General features: G+C 36.2%; 1 protein-coding gene across 1 annotated transcript in view; it reads left to right on the forward strand.

Moving 5' to 3' along the window:
• The window catches only part of ARAP2 (ArfGAP with RhoGAP domain, ankyrin repeat and PH domain 2), a 239,216-nt gene that overhangs the window by 76,737 nt on the left and 141,141 nt on the right, over positions 1 to 21,338 (forward strand). The window contains 2 exon segments of the mRNA XM_078148406.1: positions 4,480 to 4,600; positions 11,633 to 11,808. Coding sequence (XP_078004532.1) covers positions 4,480 to 4,600; positions 11,633 to 11,808 — 297 coding nt within the window.

Below are 21,338 nucleotides of genomic sequence, written 5' to 3' on the forward strand. Positions count from 1 at the left end.
TCTGATGAGAAAACTTTTCACCATGCCTAAAACTGGCAAGAAATCCCATTTTCCCATTTTTTTCTTTTCTCATTGGTAAAAGAAAAATAATATTCTTTGACATTTATGAAAAGATAAAAGGAAAATGAAGAAACAAATATACCTCTACATTTCTTTTGACTTATTCTTAAAAAGGAAAGCAAGCTTAAATTTGTAAAAGTGAGCCATACTTTGCTAAATGTTTGGAAATCCCTTCAGTCAACAAATAGATGAAATTTCTGAAAACATTTGTTTTCTTTCTGAGAAGTCTAGTGTCACCTTCTAGTTATCCAGTAATGGCAAAATACCAGAAGAAACTGGCGGAGGCATGCTGACTGGGAGAGTGAGACAGGGGTAGAGAGATGTCAAGTCCTGAATTAAGCTGCCTTTTTTACTTCTGAATAGGGCATTTAAACATCAGAGGATCCTGAAGGTGACTCAAAAATGAACTGCATGTCCTTGGCTACTTTACTTTTTGACTGGCCTCTAGGTCCCCTCCTCCTATGAATAAAGGGTAAAATGATTTCCCCCAAACCTACCATCCTGGTCCAGATGGTTTCAACACTCCCACTTCTTATGTATAATAAAGCAGTGAAGCCTTAGGGATGCAGTAGTTAGGGTTTTTAATTTGGGGTATTTCTTTAAATCAAATGTAGGTGCTAAAAGGCTACTCTAGTGAAGCCCAGGGCCTGTACTAAGGTAAGAAGCCTTCAAATACCAGCTTGGTTACAAATGATGCATTCTTTGTCTCAAAGATCACCTCAGAAAGATTCTTCCCCAGAAGTCTGAAGATGATGAATTTGTCTGACCACGCTAACTTGTGAATATCATATGCAGAGATGGACTTCAGTCTCCAATAGTGAAAGAGTTACCTAAATCAATAAAATTGTGAATCATTGAAAATTTAAAGTCTATGTCAAGAATTGCCATTTATAAATACTTGTCTTTAGATGAACTGAAATCCTTATTTCTCACTGTACTGTTTCTATTAAAAATAACATAGTCTTCCAAGAATATGTGATGATCCTTCAAGGAAAGATATTCTGCATGGGAGTGGGTAGTATTCTTCTAAAGGATAAGTTTGAGGGAAGAGGCTGGAGGACTAGCTTAACAGATAAATTAGCAGTGACGTGTTTATTGAAACTGGAATACCAACATCAGTGTCATGCTAGCCCACATACTACTTCCTACTCTCCATCAAATTTGTGTTGTACTTTGGCACTAGTGACCTGATAATAAACATACTGCGAGGCAGTTTAATATGCAGACTGTCATTTACTTATACAATTAGCTACAATCAGAAAGGAAACAGGTTTGAACTAGTAGTTAAGGAAGAAATACATGACTGGTTTTTTAAATTAGGTGCCCTTTAGAAAAGTAGCAAAACAAAACTCTGTATTTTTATCTAAATAAAATCCCATTGCTGTCTTGTTCTTGGCAGCCTAAAGCCAAACAACTTCAAATGCAAATGTCAACAAAATATTTAGAGATGGTGTTACTTCTGGGTGTTATTTCCTGAGAACATACTGCCTTCTTTCCACCTTGATTTAAGAATCAAAATGAAAAAAAATGGCCAAGTGTGGTGATTGCTAGTGAGACCACAAAATCTTGTTTCTCAGGGTGCGTGGTGCCACATAATGAGACAATATTAAAATACAACTATAGTAATACATGAATAAGAATCAGGTCCTACTGTAAAAGACGACAAAAAACTTTCCCATAACATCTCTAATACTCCATATCACTATTTTTGCCAAAGTGAAGATTACCGTCTGTAAACTGACACTTGAAAAATGAACTAAAAGTCAAACCAAAAGTTAAGGAAACTTTGAATTGCATGTTTAAGAAAAAGGCTGAAAGCATAAACTGACTATCTTCTTATCAATCCTCCAAAATAGTATGTTTATTTTAAATCAGTTTTAAATGTAAAAAGTAATAAATTTAATAATGTTTCTCTAAAAATTAGATTCATATTACTTCTGATATCTTATTCATAATTCAGGTAGATATAGAGTTTGTTTTTTACAAGTTATGTGTTATTGTAGCCAAACGGTTAAAACCCACTGGTGAATATGCAGAAAGTAAGCTTAAGTCCAAATACTGGCTCTTTCTAGAAGCCAGAGATCTTTGCTGTCAACCAAAAGAGACTGTTACTTCAGTAGAACTGTATGGATCCGAGAAGGCATTTTGGACATCAGGGTTTTTGAGATCGTTTAATCATAGATTTAGAGCTGGTAGTGACCTTAGAATACATCAAGTTTAACCCCCCCTCATTTTACAGATGGGAAAGCTGAGGCCTAAAGAGGTTTGGCAATCTGAACTCAGAAAAGAGTTAGGGTCTGAGGCTAGGATTTGAACCTAGATTTTCCCGACTTCACATCCAGTGCCTTATCTGTGACACTAAAAGTTTTGATTTCTTTAGTGACAGGGGTTGCACTTTCTCAGACTACATCATGTTCAATTGTTGCACAGCTTGATTGTTCTGAGGTTTCTGATATTGCAAGAGACACAATTCTTAACAGTTGGAGCAATCTGAAAAGTGTGGGCTGCCTCAGGAAGTCGTGGCTTCCCTTTCACTAGAGTTGTGTTGTTGAGTGAATTATTCATTTATCAGTTGGTCCCTTCCACGTCTGAAGTTTTGTGATTCCTCTTCCTCCTTTGCTCCCCCCCTCTACGCCCCCCCTACAAGTTACACTAGCCTTCTAATCGGTTTCCCTCTTGACTCCGTTTTCATATAGCTCCTGAAATTACCTCCCTAGTGCACAGATCCAATCATGTCATCACTGTGCTTAGAAAACTTTTGTGAGTTCCTTTTGCTTTTAAGTTCAAATATGTTATATCTTGGCTTGACATTTAAGGTTCTCTACACTCTGGCTTCTACCTCCCTTTGCTGACTCATTTCCTATTACTCCCATTCATGTACTGTATATTTCAACTGAACTGAACTAAGAGCTGTCTTTTTAATTTGTCTTGTTTCCTGCCTCTACTGTCAATCTTTGAGAACACTTTTCATCTTTATCTATAGTTGTTGAAATCCTCTTTCTTCAAGAACCAATTCAGGTGCCATCTTACTCTGTAGAATTTGTTAAGCTCCCCATCTCCAAGGCCACCAAAAATTTGCTCTAAATTATACTTTTTTTCCCCCTGTAATTCCTTCTTTGCCTTTGTTATACTTTAGAGGAGTGGTGTCAAACTCAAATAAAAATGCCACTAATCCGTAATAAGGATCCCTAAAGGCCATATACTGACTTAGTTTTAAAATGTAAGGGTATTTGCATTTTATTATGTTTTTATTTTGTTAAATATTTCCCAATTACATTTTAATCTGGTTTGGACTGTGTGAAGGAGTACTGTGGGCTGCGTATTCAGCCTGCATGATTGTTTGACATCTCTGCTGCAGAGGGTAATAGCTGTGTCATTTTCTCTGCCCCTTTCCTCCCCTCCCTCTTCCCCTTCCTCTTTCCCTTTCCCTCTCCTTATCTTCCTCCTGTTTCCTTTTTTTCTTCTTCTCTCCATCACTAATCTTTCCCTTTCCTCATTTCCATTTTCCCCTTCTCCCTCTCCTTCTTCCCTTTCCTGCTTCTTCAGCCTTTCCCCCTTCTCCTTTTCCCTTTCCTCCTCTTTTTTCCTCCCCTCTTTCTGTGCTCCACTCCATCCTCCTTACCCTCCCCAAATCCCTTCTCCTCCTCTTCCTCACCCACAGTGCCCACTTTAGTATTTGACATACAGCAGATGCTTAACAAAAGCTCATATTTAAATTAGAAACTAAATGACTCTCTCTCAGTTGAAGAGAGGATTTCGTCTTGTATGAGAAGGTAGATTGTCACCTTTTGAAAACCTAAAAGCATTTTATAAATAGCTGATAGGTATGAGTATCACTGTCGTACACATAGGTTTCTTATTGTAAACAGCCAACCTTTCTTTGAATTTATTTTATAATTTTCTGTAGATATTGAAGTATTAAAGAATGAGGTTGTAATTTTAAAAATTCCTACCATGAGCCACTTACTTAAGATAGCTAAAATTTGATAACAAGACTATTTTAGGTGCTTAGATTTAGGTGATTTTTCGTAGCTGATAGAGAAAAATAGACAAATGTGAAACATTTTAGTTACAGTACCTGTGATAGCCAGCAGATGCCTGCAAACACCATAAAATAATTGTGAATGAGCTACTTAGAGAGCAGAGTCACAGAATAAATTCACTGCTGTTGCTTGAGGTAATTTTCAGTCTTTGGAGAAGGTTTGTGTTTTTAAATGACCAGTTGAGGTAGAACAGAATACATAGAAGAAGAAATAAGAGAGATGATATGATGCTTTAGATACTGCATTAGTGTGGGCATCCATTACCATCTTTGGAATTGACAATGAGATTGCACAATGAAATTTGGAATTATATTTCAGAATAAGGGCAGTTGAGTTTCATTAATGCTGCTACTGTGTCTTTCTCCCCAAAATATAGGAGGTATATTCAAAAGGAATAATTCCTCTCTCTGCTGTATCAACAATCCGGGGTCAGGGAGACAGCAAATTTGAAGTTGTTACATCACAAAGGACTTTTGTATTTAGAGTAGAAAAAGAGGGTAAGTTTAATTTCTCATCACTATAATTTAAAAAATTTAAAAAGTTCACACTGATGTCTGCATTTATGTATAGCACATGATTTACAAATATCAGATTACACGATAAATTATACCACATTTTGGGAATAGGTTTTAAAAATATCTTTTTTTTAAATCTTTTGAGTACCATAAAAATTATGTTGTAATGAGTTAGCTGATTCTTGATTCCATTTTGTTAACATCTGAGCAAAGGATGCGAATTCTTTAGCGCTAACAGACATAATATTTTTTTATATTTGAAAAAATGACCCTGTGCAATTTTGGCTTTGACTAGTTTTGTATAAAAAGTTAAAGGTATTTTACCTTAACTATTAGATTTTGTTCTGACTTCATATGTATGCTAAGAAACACCCTCGTATAACCACCCAAAAATACATTCCCTCAAAACAAGTTGGAACCAGCAGTACAAGTCCCTTTCCATGTTGTTTCTTCCTGTGCCCTAATGAAAAGGAGGGATGTATTTTTTAACTTAAATATTTTGGCATCATTGTTATACATTTTATTTAACCTAAATTTTGTTGCATTTTAGTGCTTTTTTATTTGCTTTGGTGAAATCATATAGATTGTCCTTATATTTGTGCTTTCTTTATTCTGCATTAGTTCGTATAAGTCTTTCCGGGTTTCTCTGAATTCTTGATATTTTTATTTGTATGGAACAAAGAGTATATTCCATTACCAAAATTTGTTCAGCATAAGTTATTCTGATAGGATTTTTTTTTTTTTTGGTAAAAAGGCTTCTTTTCTTCTAGGCACTGATCTCTTTGGATTATAAATACATTAGTAGGATCTCTGGAGCATGGGCTATGAACAATCCTATAACTTCTTGCTGAATTCCAAATTGTATTCCTTATTGGTTAGAATAATGCATAGCTTCACCAGCAGTGAATTAGCATGCCTGTCTTATTTTGGGACAGTTTAGTACTTAAAAACCAGCAAGTAAATTTTTCAATGCCAGTGGTTTGGCAAGGAGTGTTACCTTTTCACAAAAAAAAAAAAAGAAAAAAAGAAAAAAAATTCATTGACCCATTGGCTGTGAGTCACTCATTAGAATAAACTATTTAAAAAGTAAGACAAAGTTAATAGATGAAGTCTAAGTTTTATATTGTATAACTCCCCTATTAGCCACAAGTTGATGGTGTTCTTTGTTAAATCAGCTCTTTAAATATTAAAATCCCATATTATAAAACCTCTGTAGATTGTACAGAATATGGGGAGTTATAGTCTGAGTCAGAGGGAGAAAAATTCCAAAGTAGTCCTAAAATATATGTATTTTGCTTATTTTCAGGTACATAAAGTAACCAAACTGTGGCAAATGCATTATTGCCTTTAGGCAATGTGCTGCTTTGTCAGTAGTAACACAGACTTATATTTTGCAACATTTGTTATTTTTTATTTTTCTGTCACTACTTACTTCCTATACACTACCAGATGCATTATCTCCTTTGATCATCCCAGCAAACCTGTTATAGGCAGATTAGATATTGTTCTTATTTTATAGACAAGGAAGCTGAGGCTGAGAATTTAAGTTGTAGAAAACAGCTGAGGTAATAGTGAAAGTAACAAAGGATTTGGAGTCAGAAGATGGGGGTTTGAATGCTAGTTCTGCTCACTTATTAGTTGAGTGATTGTGGGCTAGTCATTTAACTTCTCTGAACATCAGATAACTTAATCTGTTAAGTGGGTATAATCATGTCTAAACTGGGTCTCACAGGCTTGTTGTGAGGATTGAAAAGATAGACCTGAAGTACTTTGTAAACTGATGCCCTCATGTGTTAGCTCTTGTCATCACATCAGTTGTTTTTAAGTGAAATAGCAAGAGTCATATTCCTTCTAAGTAGTAGAGCCCAAAGACGAGAACTGAAGATTATCATGTGCAAGTAAGTCGATGAGCATTTATTAAATACTCACTGTGTTCTGCTAATCTCTGAGACTACAAAGACAAAAATAGTCCTGACCCTCAAGGAGCTCATGACCTAACTGGGGAGACAACACATAAATAAATAGGCCATTCAAGATATGTAGAGTGTATGGAAGTTTACCTTAGAGGGGGAATGTGTGAGGAGGACCTGCAGAGGCATCATGAAGAAGATGGTAGCTGAGTTGAGTCTTGAAAGAATCCAGGGAAGGTAAGATGCAGAGTTGAGAAGGAAGAACAGTCTAGGCATGAGTCCCAGCTAACAGGAAGGCATGAAGACTGGAGATGCAGTATCAGGTGTGAGGAAAGCAAATAGGCCAGTTTATGAATTATAAGGAAATAAAGTCTAAGAACAATGAAAAGTAAGCTGGAGACAGGTGATAAAGAAGTTTAAGTGCTGAAAGAATACTTCATATTTGATCTTGGAAAAAATAGAGAGCTGAGAGAGAGAGAGAGTCCTGACATTTAGAAAGATCATTTAGGCAGCTAACTGGAGAATGCATTGGACTAGGTTAGTGCTTGAGAGAGGGATATGTATGTATATGTGTATATATATATATATATATATGTGTGTGTGTGTAATATAATATATACGTGTGTGTGTATATATATGTGTGTATATATATGTGTGTGTATATATATATATATGAAAGAGATGTTGAAATGAAAAGATTTGCTGATAGGTTGCATATATGGGATTAGTGAGAGTAAGGATTTGAGGATGACACCAATATTGGGAAGATGGTTATGCTTTTGATAGTAATATCAGATAAAATAAATAGAAGAGAGGAGAGTGTGGGGGAAATATAATATGCTCTGTTTTGAACATGCTGATTTTGAGATGTCTTGGGAAATCCAGTATGAGATATCCAAGAGATAAACGGGGATGTGGGACTATAGCTCAGGAGAGACTAGAATTAGATACATAGATCTGGTAATCATTAGCATGGAGATGATAATTGAACTCATGGAAGCAGATAAAATCAGTGAGATATAATATAGACTAGGGACAAGAGAAGATGGTTTAGAACAGAGCCTTGATGGGGGTGGGAAGGGGTGGGACACTTACTATAGTGGCCATAACATGGATAAAGAACCAGCTGGCACATGAGTCCTATATAAATGTTGTTGTTTTTATTATTGTTAGAAAAGAACCAGGAGTATATGGTATGGTGAAAACCTAGCTGGAAGAGAGTATCTTTAGTGCAGAACAGGATTGCAAATGTCAAAAGTTGCGGAGAAATCAAGAAGGATAAGGACTAATAAAAACACCTGTGACTTTGGGGATTGCAGCTTTAGTTGTCTAATAAGATACAAAAGTACAATGAAGAGGGTTTGAGGAGAGTGAGAGGGCAGTATGGAGGAGACATCTGCTGTAGATGGCAGCAAACATAAATGATTTTTAATTGTAATGTTTAATCCTCAAATATTTTTATAGTAAAATTAATAGTCTTTCTAAGTTTTCCTGTATGTTATTTCATATTGTGCTTATCTTTTGACTATTACAAGCATCTTACTGTAAAGTACTGTAATACAGAATATGTTGTTCTTAGCAAGTCTTTTTTACTCTAATTCTATGTGTATTTTTAAATACAGAAGATCTACATTTGGTCAATCTAATAAGCTTTTCTTAAGGCACAACTATGTGTCAGGTGATTTGCTAGTGCTAGGGGTTCAAACAAAAAGAATGAAGCAATCCTGACTCTCAAGGAACTTACATTCTAAGGAGACATGTGAAAGGCTGACAAAGTGGTTATCTTCTTTTTCCACACCCTGACGAGGTAACAACAGTAGCAAAAAAGGTGGCCATTTAAACGTGCTCTTTTAAAGCCTGAAAGGATATAGAACAGAGAAAAGTTTTAATAGGGCACAGTCTAAGAAAAAATGGCAATTTAATGTAATACTAAACTCAAATATTCCATAGATATTTGTAAATGGAATTGAATCAGCGTCAGTCCTAAGCATTGTATAAAATGCAGAAATCACTGGGCGAAAGGAGAGCAAGCAAGCTTGCCTACTTCCCAGCTCCCTCTGACTCAGTGTCACAGCATTATTTTATTTGAGATGCACTGACTTCCCAGAACATCCTATTCCTCATCTCCAAAAGTAATTATTTGGACATATGCCAAAGCCAAGCAGAAATAATTTCTGTAGTATTTATTGTTTTTTGAAATATCAGTGCCAAAGCTCACTCCATTATCATGGATAATTAGAATCAACTCTGTAGTGATGTCAGACTTTACTTTTTGCCATTCATTTCCTGATAGTCATTTAGATACTGAAGAACTACATAATTCTTTGAGATTACAAGGGGAATCATTTGTGGCGCTTCCTTGGTAATATACTTACAGATCACATGTATATAGTTGTCACTTTTAGGAGACTTCTAAGGAATTTAAATATGCTGATACTGATCTGAAAATTGACCACTTCAGTCCAGCTAATTATTCATTAAATTTTAAACAATGGTTTTTTATGGATCATCATTTAAAAACAAAAAGAAAAAATCATGGACCTTTCACTTGGCATGGCACCATGCTCCCTTATAAACTTTGTAGCAATCATGATTATTGTAATTATTGTATAAGCAATTATCATAGCAATAATTCCCAGATGGAACTTGGTTATTATAAAGGTTTTAGACAGAAAGTGTTCAACCTTGACATATTGTCATAGACCTTATATATTTTCATGTCTCTGTGTTTAATGGTATTGTTGATATCGGCATTCCCCATCAGAACAGTAATTAGCTTGTGTGTGTGTGTGTGTGTATTTGGCTCTCAAATTAACTTTATGAGATTAATTGCATTTTTGAAGGGATGGAAGACAGATCCCTGACACCAGCCCTCCTGGGCAAAGACCATAGGGAATAGCAGGGCAGGGAGGGAAATCTCACTTGGATGAAAGTAGTTAGGGGTAGGAAATTTTATCTGATGCCTTCCCATTTTAACTAACTATTTTTGCTAGGAAAGATTGGAGTTCAGATTTGACCTCAGACAATAGCTGTATGACCTTGGGCGAGTTACTCAACTCTGTTTGCCTCAGTTTCCTCATCATTAAAATAAGCTAGAGAAGGAAATGACAAACCATTCCAGTATCTTTGCCAAGAAAACACCAAATCGGGTCATGAAGCTTCAGACAAGACTGAAACAACTGAACAACAATAAAAGAAAAACTCTAGATACTAAACTCAGCTGTTTCTGTATTGCTGAAAAAGTTAGCACCTTCTAAATTAAGTTATATTAGGAAAAAAATGCTGGTAGCCGAACCTTACTTATGCTTCTTCCCCCCTGCTATTGGGGGAGATTAGGAAAGTACTTTTTCATTCGTAGTAATAAGATAGCATCTTATGGAGCTAAGCATCTTCTAAGTGAAATATATCATGATAGTCATTGTGGAAATGTACAACTGCAGAAAACATAGTCCCTATACTTAAAGGGTTTTGCAGGAAGTTAAAAATTTTTTTTTCCTCTTTGAAAAAAAACATGTAAATATCAAGCCCCCACTTCCACCTAGTCTTTTATTCTGAATTGAATACTTTTCCTGGGTATGATGGAAGTAAAGAAATATGTATGTATGTGTGTGTGTATGTGTACATATATACATACACATGACAAAAAAATCATTTAGGATTTTTTTTCCTTTTTTTTGCTAGGCAGTGGGGTTAAGTGACTTGCCCAGAGTCACACAGCTAGTGAGTGTTATGTGTCTGTTTTTTATTGTTGTTTGTTTGTTTTTTGGTGAGGCAGTTGGGGTTAAGTGAGGATTTTCTTATGAAAGACTTTGACTAGGTAATCAGAGGTATGGTCAAATGCTGATGATTCTGTATTAGTGGAGTTGAAGATAATCCAAAAATCATCCAGATTTGGCTTTTGACCATGTCTTTGAGCTCACATTTACATATTAGTTTGTTTGGGCTATGATGTTGTCAAACTCAACTTGAAATGAGGCCATTATACCCGTATGTAAGGACCCCTGTGGGCTATATATTGATTTAGAAAATCACATTTTAACATCAGATACTATTGTATTTTTATTTATTTTGTTAAATATTTCCCAATTACATTTTAATTTCATTTGGACTTCATTAAGAGTGTTGTGGGCTGCATGCAGCCCAGGGTGCATTTGTCACTTTGGATCTAGGCATGGATAAGTGTCAAAATAATGAAGCCAAAGCACTGAAGTTTTGTCATAGGAAGACCTGGGGACTGTCCCATTTTCCTTTCTTGTTGATCTTGTTTATCTCCTCTCTATGTATGATGATGTGGGCCACTGCTGTCTTCTGACCTCTCTTAAAACCATATGGCGTATCAGTTCCTCTTTGTTTGCTTTTAAAAAGCGTCTCTAAAAATGGTTTTGTTTTGTTTTTACATCACATTAATTTTGTGATGTACCTCCTTCCCATATTTACTTCTCTCTTGTAATGAAGAAAAATACTTAAGCAAAACCCACAGGTGTTACTATATTCATATCTGACAGTATATACAGCGCTCTGCAATGAAATCCCTAGAGTCTGTGGGAAAATGAGAGGCATTCAAAGACTCTGGGGAATTGCTGGAAAGAGGGAGGCTCCCTTTCATTCCCTCCCTACTCTGTGTGAATCCTACCCAGCCCCTACCAGAACCCTGCTTCTTCTTCTTCTTCTTTTTTTTTTTTTCTGACATTTAGATACTCAACTCTTCTCTTTCCATTTTGGAATTTGCCTATGACCTTGCTAGTACAGTGGAACTCAGGTGGTCAGAAGGCAGTGAATAATCAGTCTTCTTGTAGGTGATGAGATGGTGTTCTTTTGTATTTGTGTATGGCTGGGTGTACAAACACACCAGTTTCTACAAAATGGGAAAGAAGATCTTGGGAGTGGGTCAAACGTCTTCCTTGAAAAGGCAGGAACTGCTTGCAGTCTGCATCAATGCAGGGAATAACACTATTGATGAGAGTACAGTCCTTTAAAGTATAGAAGAAATGACATGTGTGCATATGTGTGCATGTAATGTATTGTTGGGTGTGTGTGTGTATGTGTACGTATGTATGTTACACATAAAGGGTTAGAGATTAGTTTTCCGTGTCTTTTGTTTCAGAGGAGAGAAATGACTGGATCACTATTCTGCTAAATGCACTGAAATCTCAGCCACTTGCTCCTCAGTCTCGATCAGTTCTTCCTGAGAAGTGTGGATATCTGGAATTAAGAGGATACAAAGCTAAAATTTTTACCGTGTTGAATGGAAGCAATGTGTGGCTCTGCAAAAATGAGCAGGTGAGCATTGTTAAAGTAATTATAAATTATCAACATCATTGTGGTAATTAGAAATTGTTATCCCTTGGTATGACATGAACAACTGCACTTTTTAACTGTCTTAGTATTTATTGGCTCCTTGTGTGAAGTATTCTTTGCCCCTTTTGTGAACATTCCACTAAAGATTTTTGTGAACGCTTTTGTCTTCATTGTCCTCAATTTCTTCAGCAACAGGGAAGCTATTTAAAGCACATTTTGGTCTGGTCATTACCTTTTGAAGAAGTGAATAGAAGAGAACAGTCAGAATTAATTTTTGAAAAGTTAGTCTTCAGCTAAAGCAACATAAATCCATCCCAGAGGGTAATTAAGAAGTGCTTAATCGTTTCTTCTCAGGTTCCAGCTGTTAATCACACAGGCATGGTTCTGTGCCTGCTGTGTTGCCCGTGTGCTCCATTTCTATAGAAAAAAAAATGAGCAAGTATAGATAGTTTCTGGAGTGCAACAAGTGTGTTTCTTTAACAGATAAAACAACTAGTGGTCAAGGCTGTAAGGCAGTGACTGAAGTTGGGATGCTTTTTAAAAAGCAGCATTGAGATGCTAATTTTCAGTTTGATCTTTACTGGATTTTGTTATTTTAAAGATATATTTTAGGTGTCTGTTTGATGTAGCATTGAGGTCCTGGTTTTCCATTTGATGTTTACTGGATTCAGTTTTTAAATACTTTAAAAATACATTTTAGAGGTCTGTTTCTTAAATAGAAGCTTTTAAATCTTTCTAAACTTTGATTTGATATATTGGTAATATAGGATCAATGATTTATAGCTAGAAGAGACCTTAGAAGCCATCTTCATTTTATAGATGAAGAAATTGAGGCTGAGGTCGGTTAAATGACTTATTTGCTGTCTGATTAATGGGATATTTACTTGCATCCCTTCTCATATTTCCTGCAGCCAGGTGGCTCAGAATTTATTTTTTGAAGCTTAATTTTTTTTCTGTATGTGCTCTAATTTAAAAAGTAACAACTGGTTTTCAATTACATTCTTATAATTAAGAATTTTGTTTTTTATCTACTTTTATCTCTTTCATTTTCTTTTTGTTTTTTACCTTTCTCTCATCAAGGATAAATGTCAAGTGTTATATGAAATATTTTATGAGAGTCAGAGCCTTTTGAGAATACTTATTTAATGTTAATTTTCTTTTTCAAAAAATGCTGGCTGTCCTTTTGGTGTTTACTTCATTGTTTTGTTAGTTGGATTTTATTTGCATTAATCTCTGGTTAACCTTTGATTTTTGCCCATATTTGTTGAATAGCCTGTCTGGTTTGAAACCTCCTGGCTGAAAACTTCTGCCTGCACCCTAAATCTTGCTGCCTCAGATTTTATGTACCTTGATGAGGTTACCTCACATGTATATCAGACAAATTGTATTTTCAAGACACACTAGTACTGTATGAATGCATATTGACTTCATTTTATAAAATTCATTTTGTTTTTCTCTTCTGTTCTGCTGCCATCCGGTAGAGAGAATGTGGACAAATAGATGATTATTAGATGTGGTCACGTGAGAGGAATGTCATTTCATTGCTATTTTTCTTTATCTGCTCTATCATCTCTCTGTGGGCAGGGGGACCAGCTGTGTATTTGAATAAGCAGCTCTTCAAGAACCACCCAGCCTTTATGGGTTCAGCTTAATTGTGTCTGAATCTCCTGGCACCACTACACATGATTCAAAGGGGAAAATACTGAAATAAGTTTCAAATAGGAATTTATATTAGAAATATTCTTTAAAATGGGAAAAAATAACTCTTCTGTTGTTGCCTAGTGCCAGGTAATTAGTCTCCAATTTTAAGATTATTTCCTTATTTAACTGAGAATTCTAGTAAACACAATATTCAAGAATCCAGTAGAGGGCCCTAGTGTTCTAAAAATCTTTTCTTTGGAAAAGGAAAATTGTTATCCAGTAATTATGAGACAGATTTGCCAAAGATGTCCTAAAAGGCTGGTCATATTGAACATTAGAACGTGCTAGCACTACTACCAGTGAATTTTCCGAGTTTATTATTAATGCAGAATGAAAAGATGCTTATTTAGTCAGTGTTAAGATGAGATAAGATCTAGATGATTTGCCTTTTTTTGTCTGTCCCTAATTAAATGTGAAAGAGAACAAGAAATTGGGTAAGAGGGCATTATTCGACCCTTCCGGTTTCTTGTAGCACTCTGTAAAACCAATAGTGATTTCAGCATTTAGTGAGCACAGTAATACTTTTACCTCTATATTTAAAAAAACCCAACCACCTATATTAAAACCATTTCTTATTTGTATTTTAAAATAATGTAGATATTAACAATTTTAGTAATGTATTTTTCTTAGTCTTATCATGTGATTAGATATCTGTGATTATAGTCAGATAATTTAATTGTGATAATGTACTTGAAAGAATGTTTTCTAGTAATTTGATCATGATTCTTTAGTCTTGCAATGGAGAACATCTAAAATTAAGCACCAGTCCAAGCTGTTGTGCTTTTTGTATGTTGAGAGAGTAGAGGGACTGTCTCATTACTGTTCCCTTTTCCTTTTTTTAGTAAGGAAAAGTATAGGGGAGTGGAATGGCCTGTGTTATTTTCTATAGATAAGGGTGTTTCAGATAAGATAGATAAGTTAGAAGGGTAGAGTAAGAATTAGGTAAGTTTAAATGTTGGTTTATTAGCCCTCAAGTGAACACTCACTGTGATTCCCCACTGGAAAGGAAGAAAGGGAGCTTTCAGACACCTGTTGTGTAATCTGTTTCTTCATGATTCCTTATCCTAGGGAACTAGAAACATGATTGGGAAAATGTTGCTTCGGAAAGTTGTGTCATTCCTAACTACCTCTTCACTTTTTAGATGATCGAGATGCCCCTTGGAACTTTCCTTTTTCCCTTTCTACCCCTATTCTGTCTTCCACCATTAGCTTTCAACTTAATCCTCCATCTGCTGTCATAGTTAGCCCTTTCTTATAACAAAGAGAACAATTAAGCAAAACCAATTGAGACTGACTTTCTCTATCTTTATCTGCAGCATTTCACTCCTTTTGACCCTCATCACTGTACTGAAAGGAGGGAGATATTTTTAATCATCTGTTCTTTGGAATCAAGATTGGTGATTGCTGTTACTTAGTCTGATTTCCTTTTAATGTTCTTTTTTGTATATTATTGTGGTCATTTTGTGTGCATCGTTCCTGATTCTGCTTATTTCACTCTAGTAGTTCTAGTAGTAATGTAACATTTCATTACATTCATGGACCACAATCTGATAAGCCATTCCCAAGCTGGTGTTCAACTATGTTGTTGCCATGATTTTTGGTACCACAAAAATTATTACTATGAATATTGTGGTTTATATATAGAGGTTGGTCTTTTTTTCTTTGGACTCCAGATTTATGAGCAGTAACCTAATATTTGGATCAAAATTTTTGAACAGTTTTATGATATTTTTCCTATTATTAAAAATTATTATCGGGAATAGTTCCATCACTGCACAGCTTCACTAATAGTGTTAGTATGCCTGTTTTCCTACATCTCAACATTGACTACATCTGTCTTTTACCATCTTTGCCGATTAGATGGATATAAAGTAGAACATCAGTTATTTAATTTAATCAGTGAACTTCTCTTAGTAGTAATTTGGAGCATGTTTCTCACACGTTTATTGCTAGTTTTAATCCTTCTTTAGAAAATCATTTATTCTTGGGAAGCGTTTTACAAGGTCAGCTATTTTCCTTAAACTAGGGGAATTTCTTTTTTTCCCTTTTGCAAGCACCCAAGACCTTTGTTTATTCTCACTGCTTGTAGGAGGGAAAGAGGAAGGAGTCTTCTTCAGCACGTGCCTGAGACAGCATGTTGCTTGTTCCTTTCTATTAGCATGTTGAAATAATAATAGGATGAGAGGCTTTTTTTTTTCAGGCTAAGGCTAAGAGCAACCCTGAAACCTTGCTATAAAATGCTGTCCTCATAGACCTTGGCCATGGAATTGTATTATGGGGAAAGTTGCAATAGCAATATGTTTTGGTACATTGGAAAACTAAAATCATTTGATGGATAGATCCAAGACAGTTGCTGCAGTTACTCATGTTATTAATGAAACTCAACTGCATTTTAGTTTATCTCATACTAAGTAATTGAAGCCATCAACTTAAAACATTAATTCTAACTTAGTACACTATAGGTCCTTAAGCCTCTGTATTCCAATATGAGCTCATCCATAACATTTTCTATGTAAAATTTTCTGGCTAATTAAGTAGAGAAAGTGTTATTGAATGGTATTAGCATATTAATAACTAAAACATTTAGAATATTCCTTAACAAAAATGATGACATACAGCTTAATAATGTATATAAATTGAAAGTGCTGCACCTTTTCAGCCTATGAAATCCGGTGATGAAAAATTTTCTTATCAATTTGAATATTGAACACATATAATTTATATGTATATATCTTAGTATGGAAGTTACCATACCAAATTAATTAAGGTATTCATTTTAACATGTATAGACTTGAATACAGCCATACTTTTATTCCTTTTAAAGTATACTTCAAATTATCAACTTTATTTCCTACTTGAGTTAGATTCTCATGGGGCTTAGGTTACTCCCTGGGGTTTTAAAGTGGCATTACCTTTTTTTTTGCCTTTAGATAGCATTTACTGTATACAGTTATTGCCTTGGGTGTGGAATTTAATCTTTGCATTTCCAACTTGTGAGGTAGACAAAGTACAAACAGCCTAAGGTTTCTTTGCATAGCTAATTTAGCTCTGTAAGACTTCTAGAGTGCTAAACCACATTCTTGTAGCCTGAAATAGTCTATTGAACTTGTAAAAACACTTAATCACATAGTATAGTTTATACACTGGGCTCAGCATATTTTATAAATGTTATTTTCTAAAGGGAAAACAAAATATCACCAATAATAAACATTTTAGGAATACCTCTAGAGTGTTTATACTTTAACCTTCTGCAAAGCATTATATTTCTTTAGGCAAGGCTTAGTCCATTACCTTTTCTGTATTAGAGCTTAGTGAATTTTCTCGATGGTGTTGAGTGTGTGACATGATATTGTATTTCAGAGTTGATGGTGCCCTTGGCAGTAGGAACCAGAGAAAGCAAAATTGACATGAAAACAGGATAGACCTACAGTCCCTTTATATATTCTTGAACACCTAGCCTAAGCTTTCGGTTCTTTCTTTCTTTTACATTGTCTAGAAGTCCACTTTTGGAAGTTGAATTTATAAAGGAGAGCTTCCCATTTCACTGAGGAAAATGGGAGGCATTTACCCTTGACTCCCATCTTAAAATCCTCAGAATTTCGCACCAGCCTTTTTTTAAAACACTGCCTTGCCTCCAGTCTCAGAAAGAAGAAACACTACTTGAAACTAATAACTCCATTTGTTTCCCATCCCCTCCTACTTTTTTTTTCCAGCCAAAGACAAGGTTTATTAGAACATCCATCATATTGGGCAGACTCTTAAGGAGTCTAAACATTAGTGAGCTATTGGCTAGATTGTAAGAATCTGAACAGTGGCTAGATTATAAGAATCTGAGTACTTTAATGGAGACTAGATTGACTTTATATACAGAAAGACTGTGGGAGGGATCTAGTAGTGGCCAAGTAGTCTGCTGGGGATGGTGAGGTAATAGAATGCCAGGGACCTGGACCACCTGGCTAAAGGAGAATGGAGCCTAGCTAGGATTAAGGGTGGGAAGTGGCCAGGGGACATAGGGAGGTAAGACAACTCCAGGTTAGACTAGAGAGACTTGGGAGATTAGGTGTAGGCATAATGAAAGGCCAGTTGATGGGATTGTAGCTTCAGGTGAACACCAGAGATTTGGTCATGTGGGAAAGTCCAAGGTTTTTCAAACTTTCTGGGGTCCAGATCCCAAACCCATCATTCCCCCCTCTCAAACAAATGGGACCCAAATTCTTTTGGGGTAAGGGTGAAGGTCTCGGCTTCTGAAACTGCTTCCTACCGTCAAGGGGCGTAGAGCTGTCCCTGCCTGGAGAAGGTCCCAAAGAGGAGGTTGACTGGAACCAAGCATAGGCTGCATCCAGGGAATGATAGGGGGATGTTGGCTGGTAATTGCTGTTTGCTCTCAACTGTTGGTGAATGACCTGTAGTCTGGAAGATACAAATCTGACAGAAAAGACTGCAGGGCCCAGACATGACAGGATAAAACATCCTTAGCTCTGTTTGGATTCAGATAATTCAGTTTTCCTACCATGCAGTATCAAATCCACCTCATAGCCAGAGTCAGGAACAGCCAGGTGGGTAACATTACTTTTCAAAGAAACATAACAGGGAAACTGAGCCAGGAGGATCCCACCTTAGACTGAGGCTAAAATTGTGCTGTCAACTTTTCCAATGCTGACTTCCCACCAGTATCACATTCTCTGCGTAGCTTGTGGTATTTCTCTCAGATGGTAGATTATTGATTATCAATGGATTATGACCCATCAGACAACTCAAAATAAAATCCTATGAGCTTTTACCTCACACAGCAAGTTTCACTAATCACAGCTTAGGAAAAACTTTTCCAGGATTTACATCTCAAACTTAAATTTGTCCTGGTGTAACAAGTCAGTTGTTAGAGATTTCTATACACTTGCAAATTCTCAGCAAGCCATAACCCAAACAAGCTTTTTGGCAAGTTTACACATTAATACAATAACCAACAACAGCCAAATTATTTTAGTGGTAACCAAATTATGAAAAGTTGCTTGACATAACTGATACAAAAAGTTCACCAATTTGAAACTTGGAACGAACCCATTACCAATGAGGTGACTTCAGTTTTGTAAATGCATTTCCAAATTAATTTACACAGAGACTCAACATCTCATCATTAACAGTTAAAACTACAAGATTAAAAAGAGCATGCTTACCGAAGTTGGAAGGCTAGCTTCTTTTTCTGAGCAGGATGTGCTGAACCTGGGTGATGCTTCCAGGCAAAGGTTGCTCCAGAGCCCAAGGCCATTGCCAGTGGGGCCCGCTTGTAGCTGCTGCCCCTCCCCTCTCCTTTTCACCCCAGGTGGGAGAGGGTGAAATCAAAGGTGAGGGGGAAAGGGTGAAACTCTCCTCTCCTATGAGAGAGATTAACAGATACCCTTTTGACTTAAGGGAAGGGAGTGATCAGGGTTGTAAGGAGGTGATTCAGAATTCCTTAATGATCAATCACAAAACCTCCAAAATCTGCCAAGATATTTTTAGCTGTTTTGACTTTTCCCTGTACCCTCCATGAAGGAGGATTCAGGAGTGTAGAGGGAAGGGAGTTAAGTAAGCCTCAGGGAACCAAAAAGCAACTGCAGTTTTCCCCAATTCCCTAACACTGAGAGAATTGACAGAATTGGGCATACACTTCCCAATAGGGCATCCATTCTTATCCTCTATGCTGCGGAAGGTGTACTCAGGTCCTTGACTTTGTACCGACCCAGTGGATTGAGAACCTAAGAGCATCAGGCTGAATGGAGACACCCTCATAACTGTCTGCCCGAAAAGTACCTCCAATCCTTGGTGCTTGGAGAGCAACCCCAACTGCAGAGCAAGAAAGGGGCGGGGGTGGGGATTGGGGTAGGAAGGTTTACATACCTTCCAGTTTTGGCTGGAGAAGAACTTGGGGTTAGGCAGTTTCCCTATATGGGCAACAAAAATGTTGAGGTTTAGGGGTGCTGGGACACCCAAAACACAAGCAGGTCCTGCCTGAAAGAATTTGACCCATGCCTTCTTTCAGCCAAATTTATTAGAGCATTCGTCATATTGGGCAGATTCTTAAGGAATCTGACCATTAGTGAGCTATTGGCTAGATTGTAAGAATCTGAGCCCATCTCCTACTTCTAACAGAATCTGTTCCATCTCTCCTAGCTAACTCTGATCTATCTTTTGATTTGTTCCTAGGCATACTCAGGTCTCCATGATCCTATATTACTTAAATGACCCTTGACCCTTCTACCTATCTACTCATACCATCTTTTTGCTTCCTTTTTGATGTCAGAATTTCAGGGAAAAGTTTCTTCATTTTATAAGAATGGGGAATTATTTTACATTAACATCATCTCACACATTGCCTAGCAGAGTTCCCTGCTTTATTGAATTGAATTGAATTGTGCTGGAGTAGGATGACAGTCAGTGAGATGGAAAGCTAGGACAAGAAGAGGTTCAGAAGGTTACAGTAACAAATAGTTCAGGTTTAATATTATCACATTAAATTTAATAAATATTTTATTATATCTTTATAATAGAAATTTATACTTTTATATACAGTCTGTTTATTTATGTATTTAAAATGTTCATATTTGTCAAGGTGATTTAAAAAGGGGAAAAATAGTTATGACAATTTGGGACTTGTCACCTCTTCAGTTATCTAAATTTAAAAGATTATCTTGTTGACTGTGCTTTAGCAATAAACATTTATATTCTTTGATGTATAAAAACATTATTGCTAAGACTCATAGAAGAGGCATTGTGGTATAGTGAGGGGAGGAAAAAAAGCACTGCATGTGGTGTCTTAAGATCTGCTTTTGAGTTTGTACCTCTGACTACTTCAGTTTCCTCATCTGTAAAATTGGAACGATACTATTACCTACCTCCAAAGGTCCATTGTGAAGGTAAGATGAGATTATATTTGTAAAGGGCTTCATGAACTTTACGTACTATATAAATGTTAATTATCCTTTCTCATCATTATTATTATTCTTAATAATATGTGAATATATAACATCCCAAACAACTCATTATTCCCTTTTTAAAACAACCATATTTCTTTCAAATTAACTTATTTCTGTTGAGGTCACCCCAATGATTCTTGTTAGTTATCCGTGTTTGTAAACTCCAAGTCATCTAGGATTTCCCTCTTGCCTCATATCCAATGCCAAGTTCTTGTCAGTTTTACCTCCACATTATTTCTCCCATCCCTCCCATTCTCTCAGTTTACATAGCTACTGCTACCAAAGTCCAAGCCTTTATGACCCCTTGATATCCTGAATTATTAAAGTATCTTCCTAATTGGTTTCTCTGCTTCCATTCTTTTCCCTCTGTAGTCCATTAGCTGAAAAATTAATATTGCCCAAATACTTTTCTGATTGGCACACACCTGCTCAGAAATTGTCTATGGCTCCCTGTTGCCTAGCTGTTTGGCATTTAAAGACCTCCACAATTGACTTAATTCATCTCATTTTCTTGTATACACTTTAGTGGTGTAACTTATAGAGTGCTGGGCCTGGAGTCAAGAAGGCCTGATTTCAAATATGTTCTCAGATACTTATTAGTTGTGTAATCTTGAACAAATCACTTTACCTCTGCTTGCCTCAATTTCCTCATGTGCAAAATGGGGATAATAATAGCGCCCACCTCCTAGGGTTGTTATGAGGATCAAATAAGATAATAATTGTAAAACACTTAGCACAGTTCCTGGAACATAGTAAGCACTATATAGGTGTTAGTTGTTGTTGTTATAATTATTCCAAGGCAAGTCACCTAATAGCTGTTAGAACTTTTTCCATCTTCCCTCACTGTGCCTTTGAATG

The sequence above is a fragment of the Phascolarctos cinereus genome, unplaced genomic scaffold, assembly GCF_003287225.1.
Source record: "Phascolarctos cinereus isolate Bilbo 61053 unplaced genomic scaffold, phaCin_HiC Scaffold_9;HRSCAF=440, whole genome shotgun sequence".
In the NCBI taxonomy this organism is placed as follows: Eukaryota; Metazoa; Chordata; class Mammalia; order Diprotodontia; family Phascolarctidae; genus Phascolarctos; species Phascolarctos cinereus.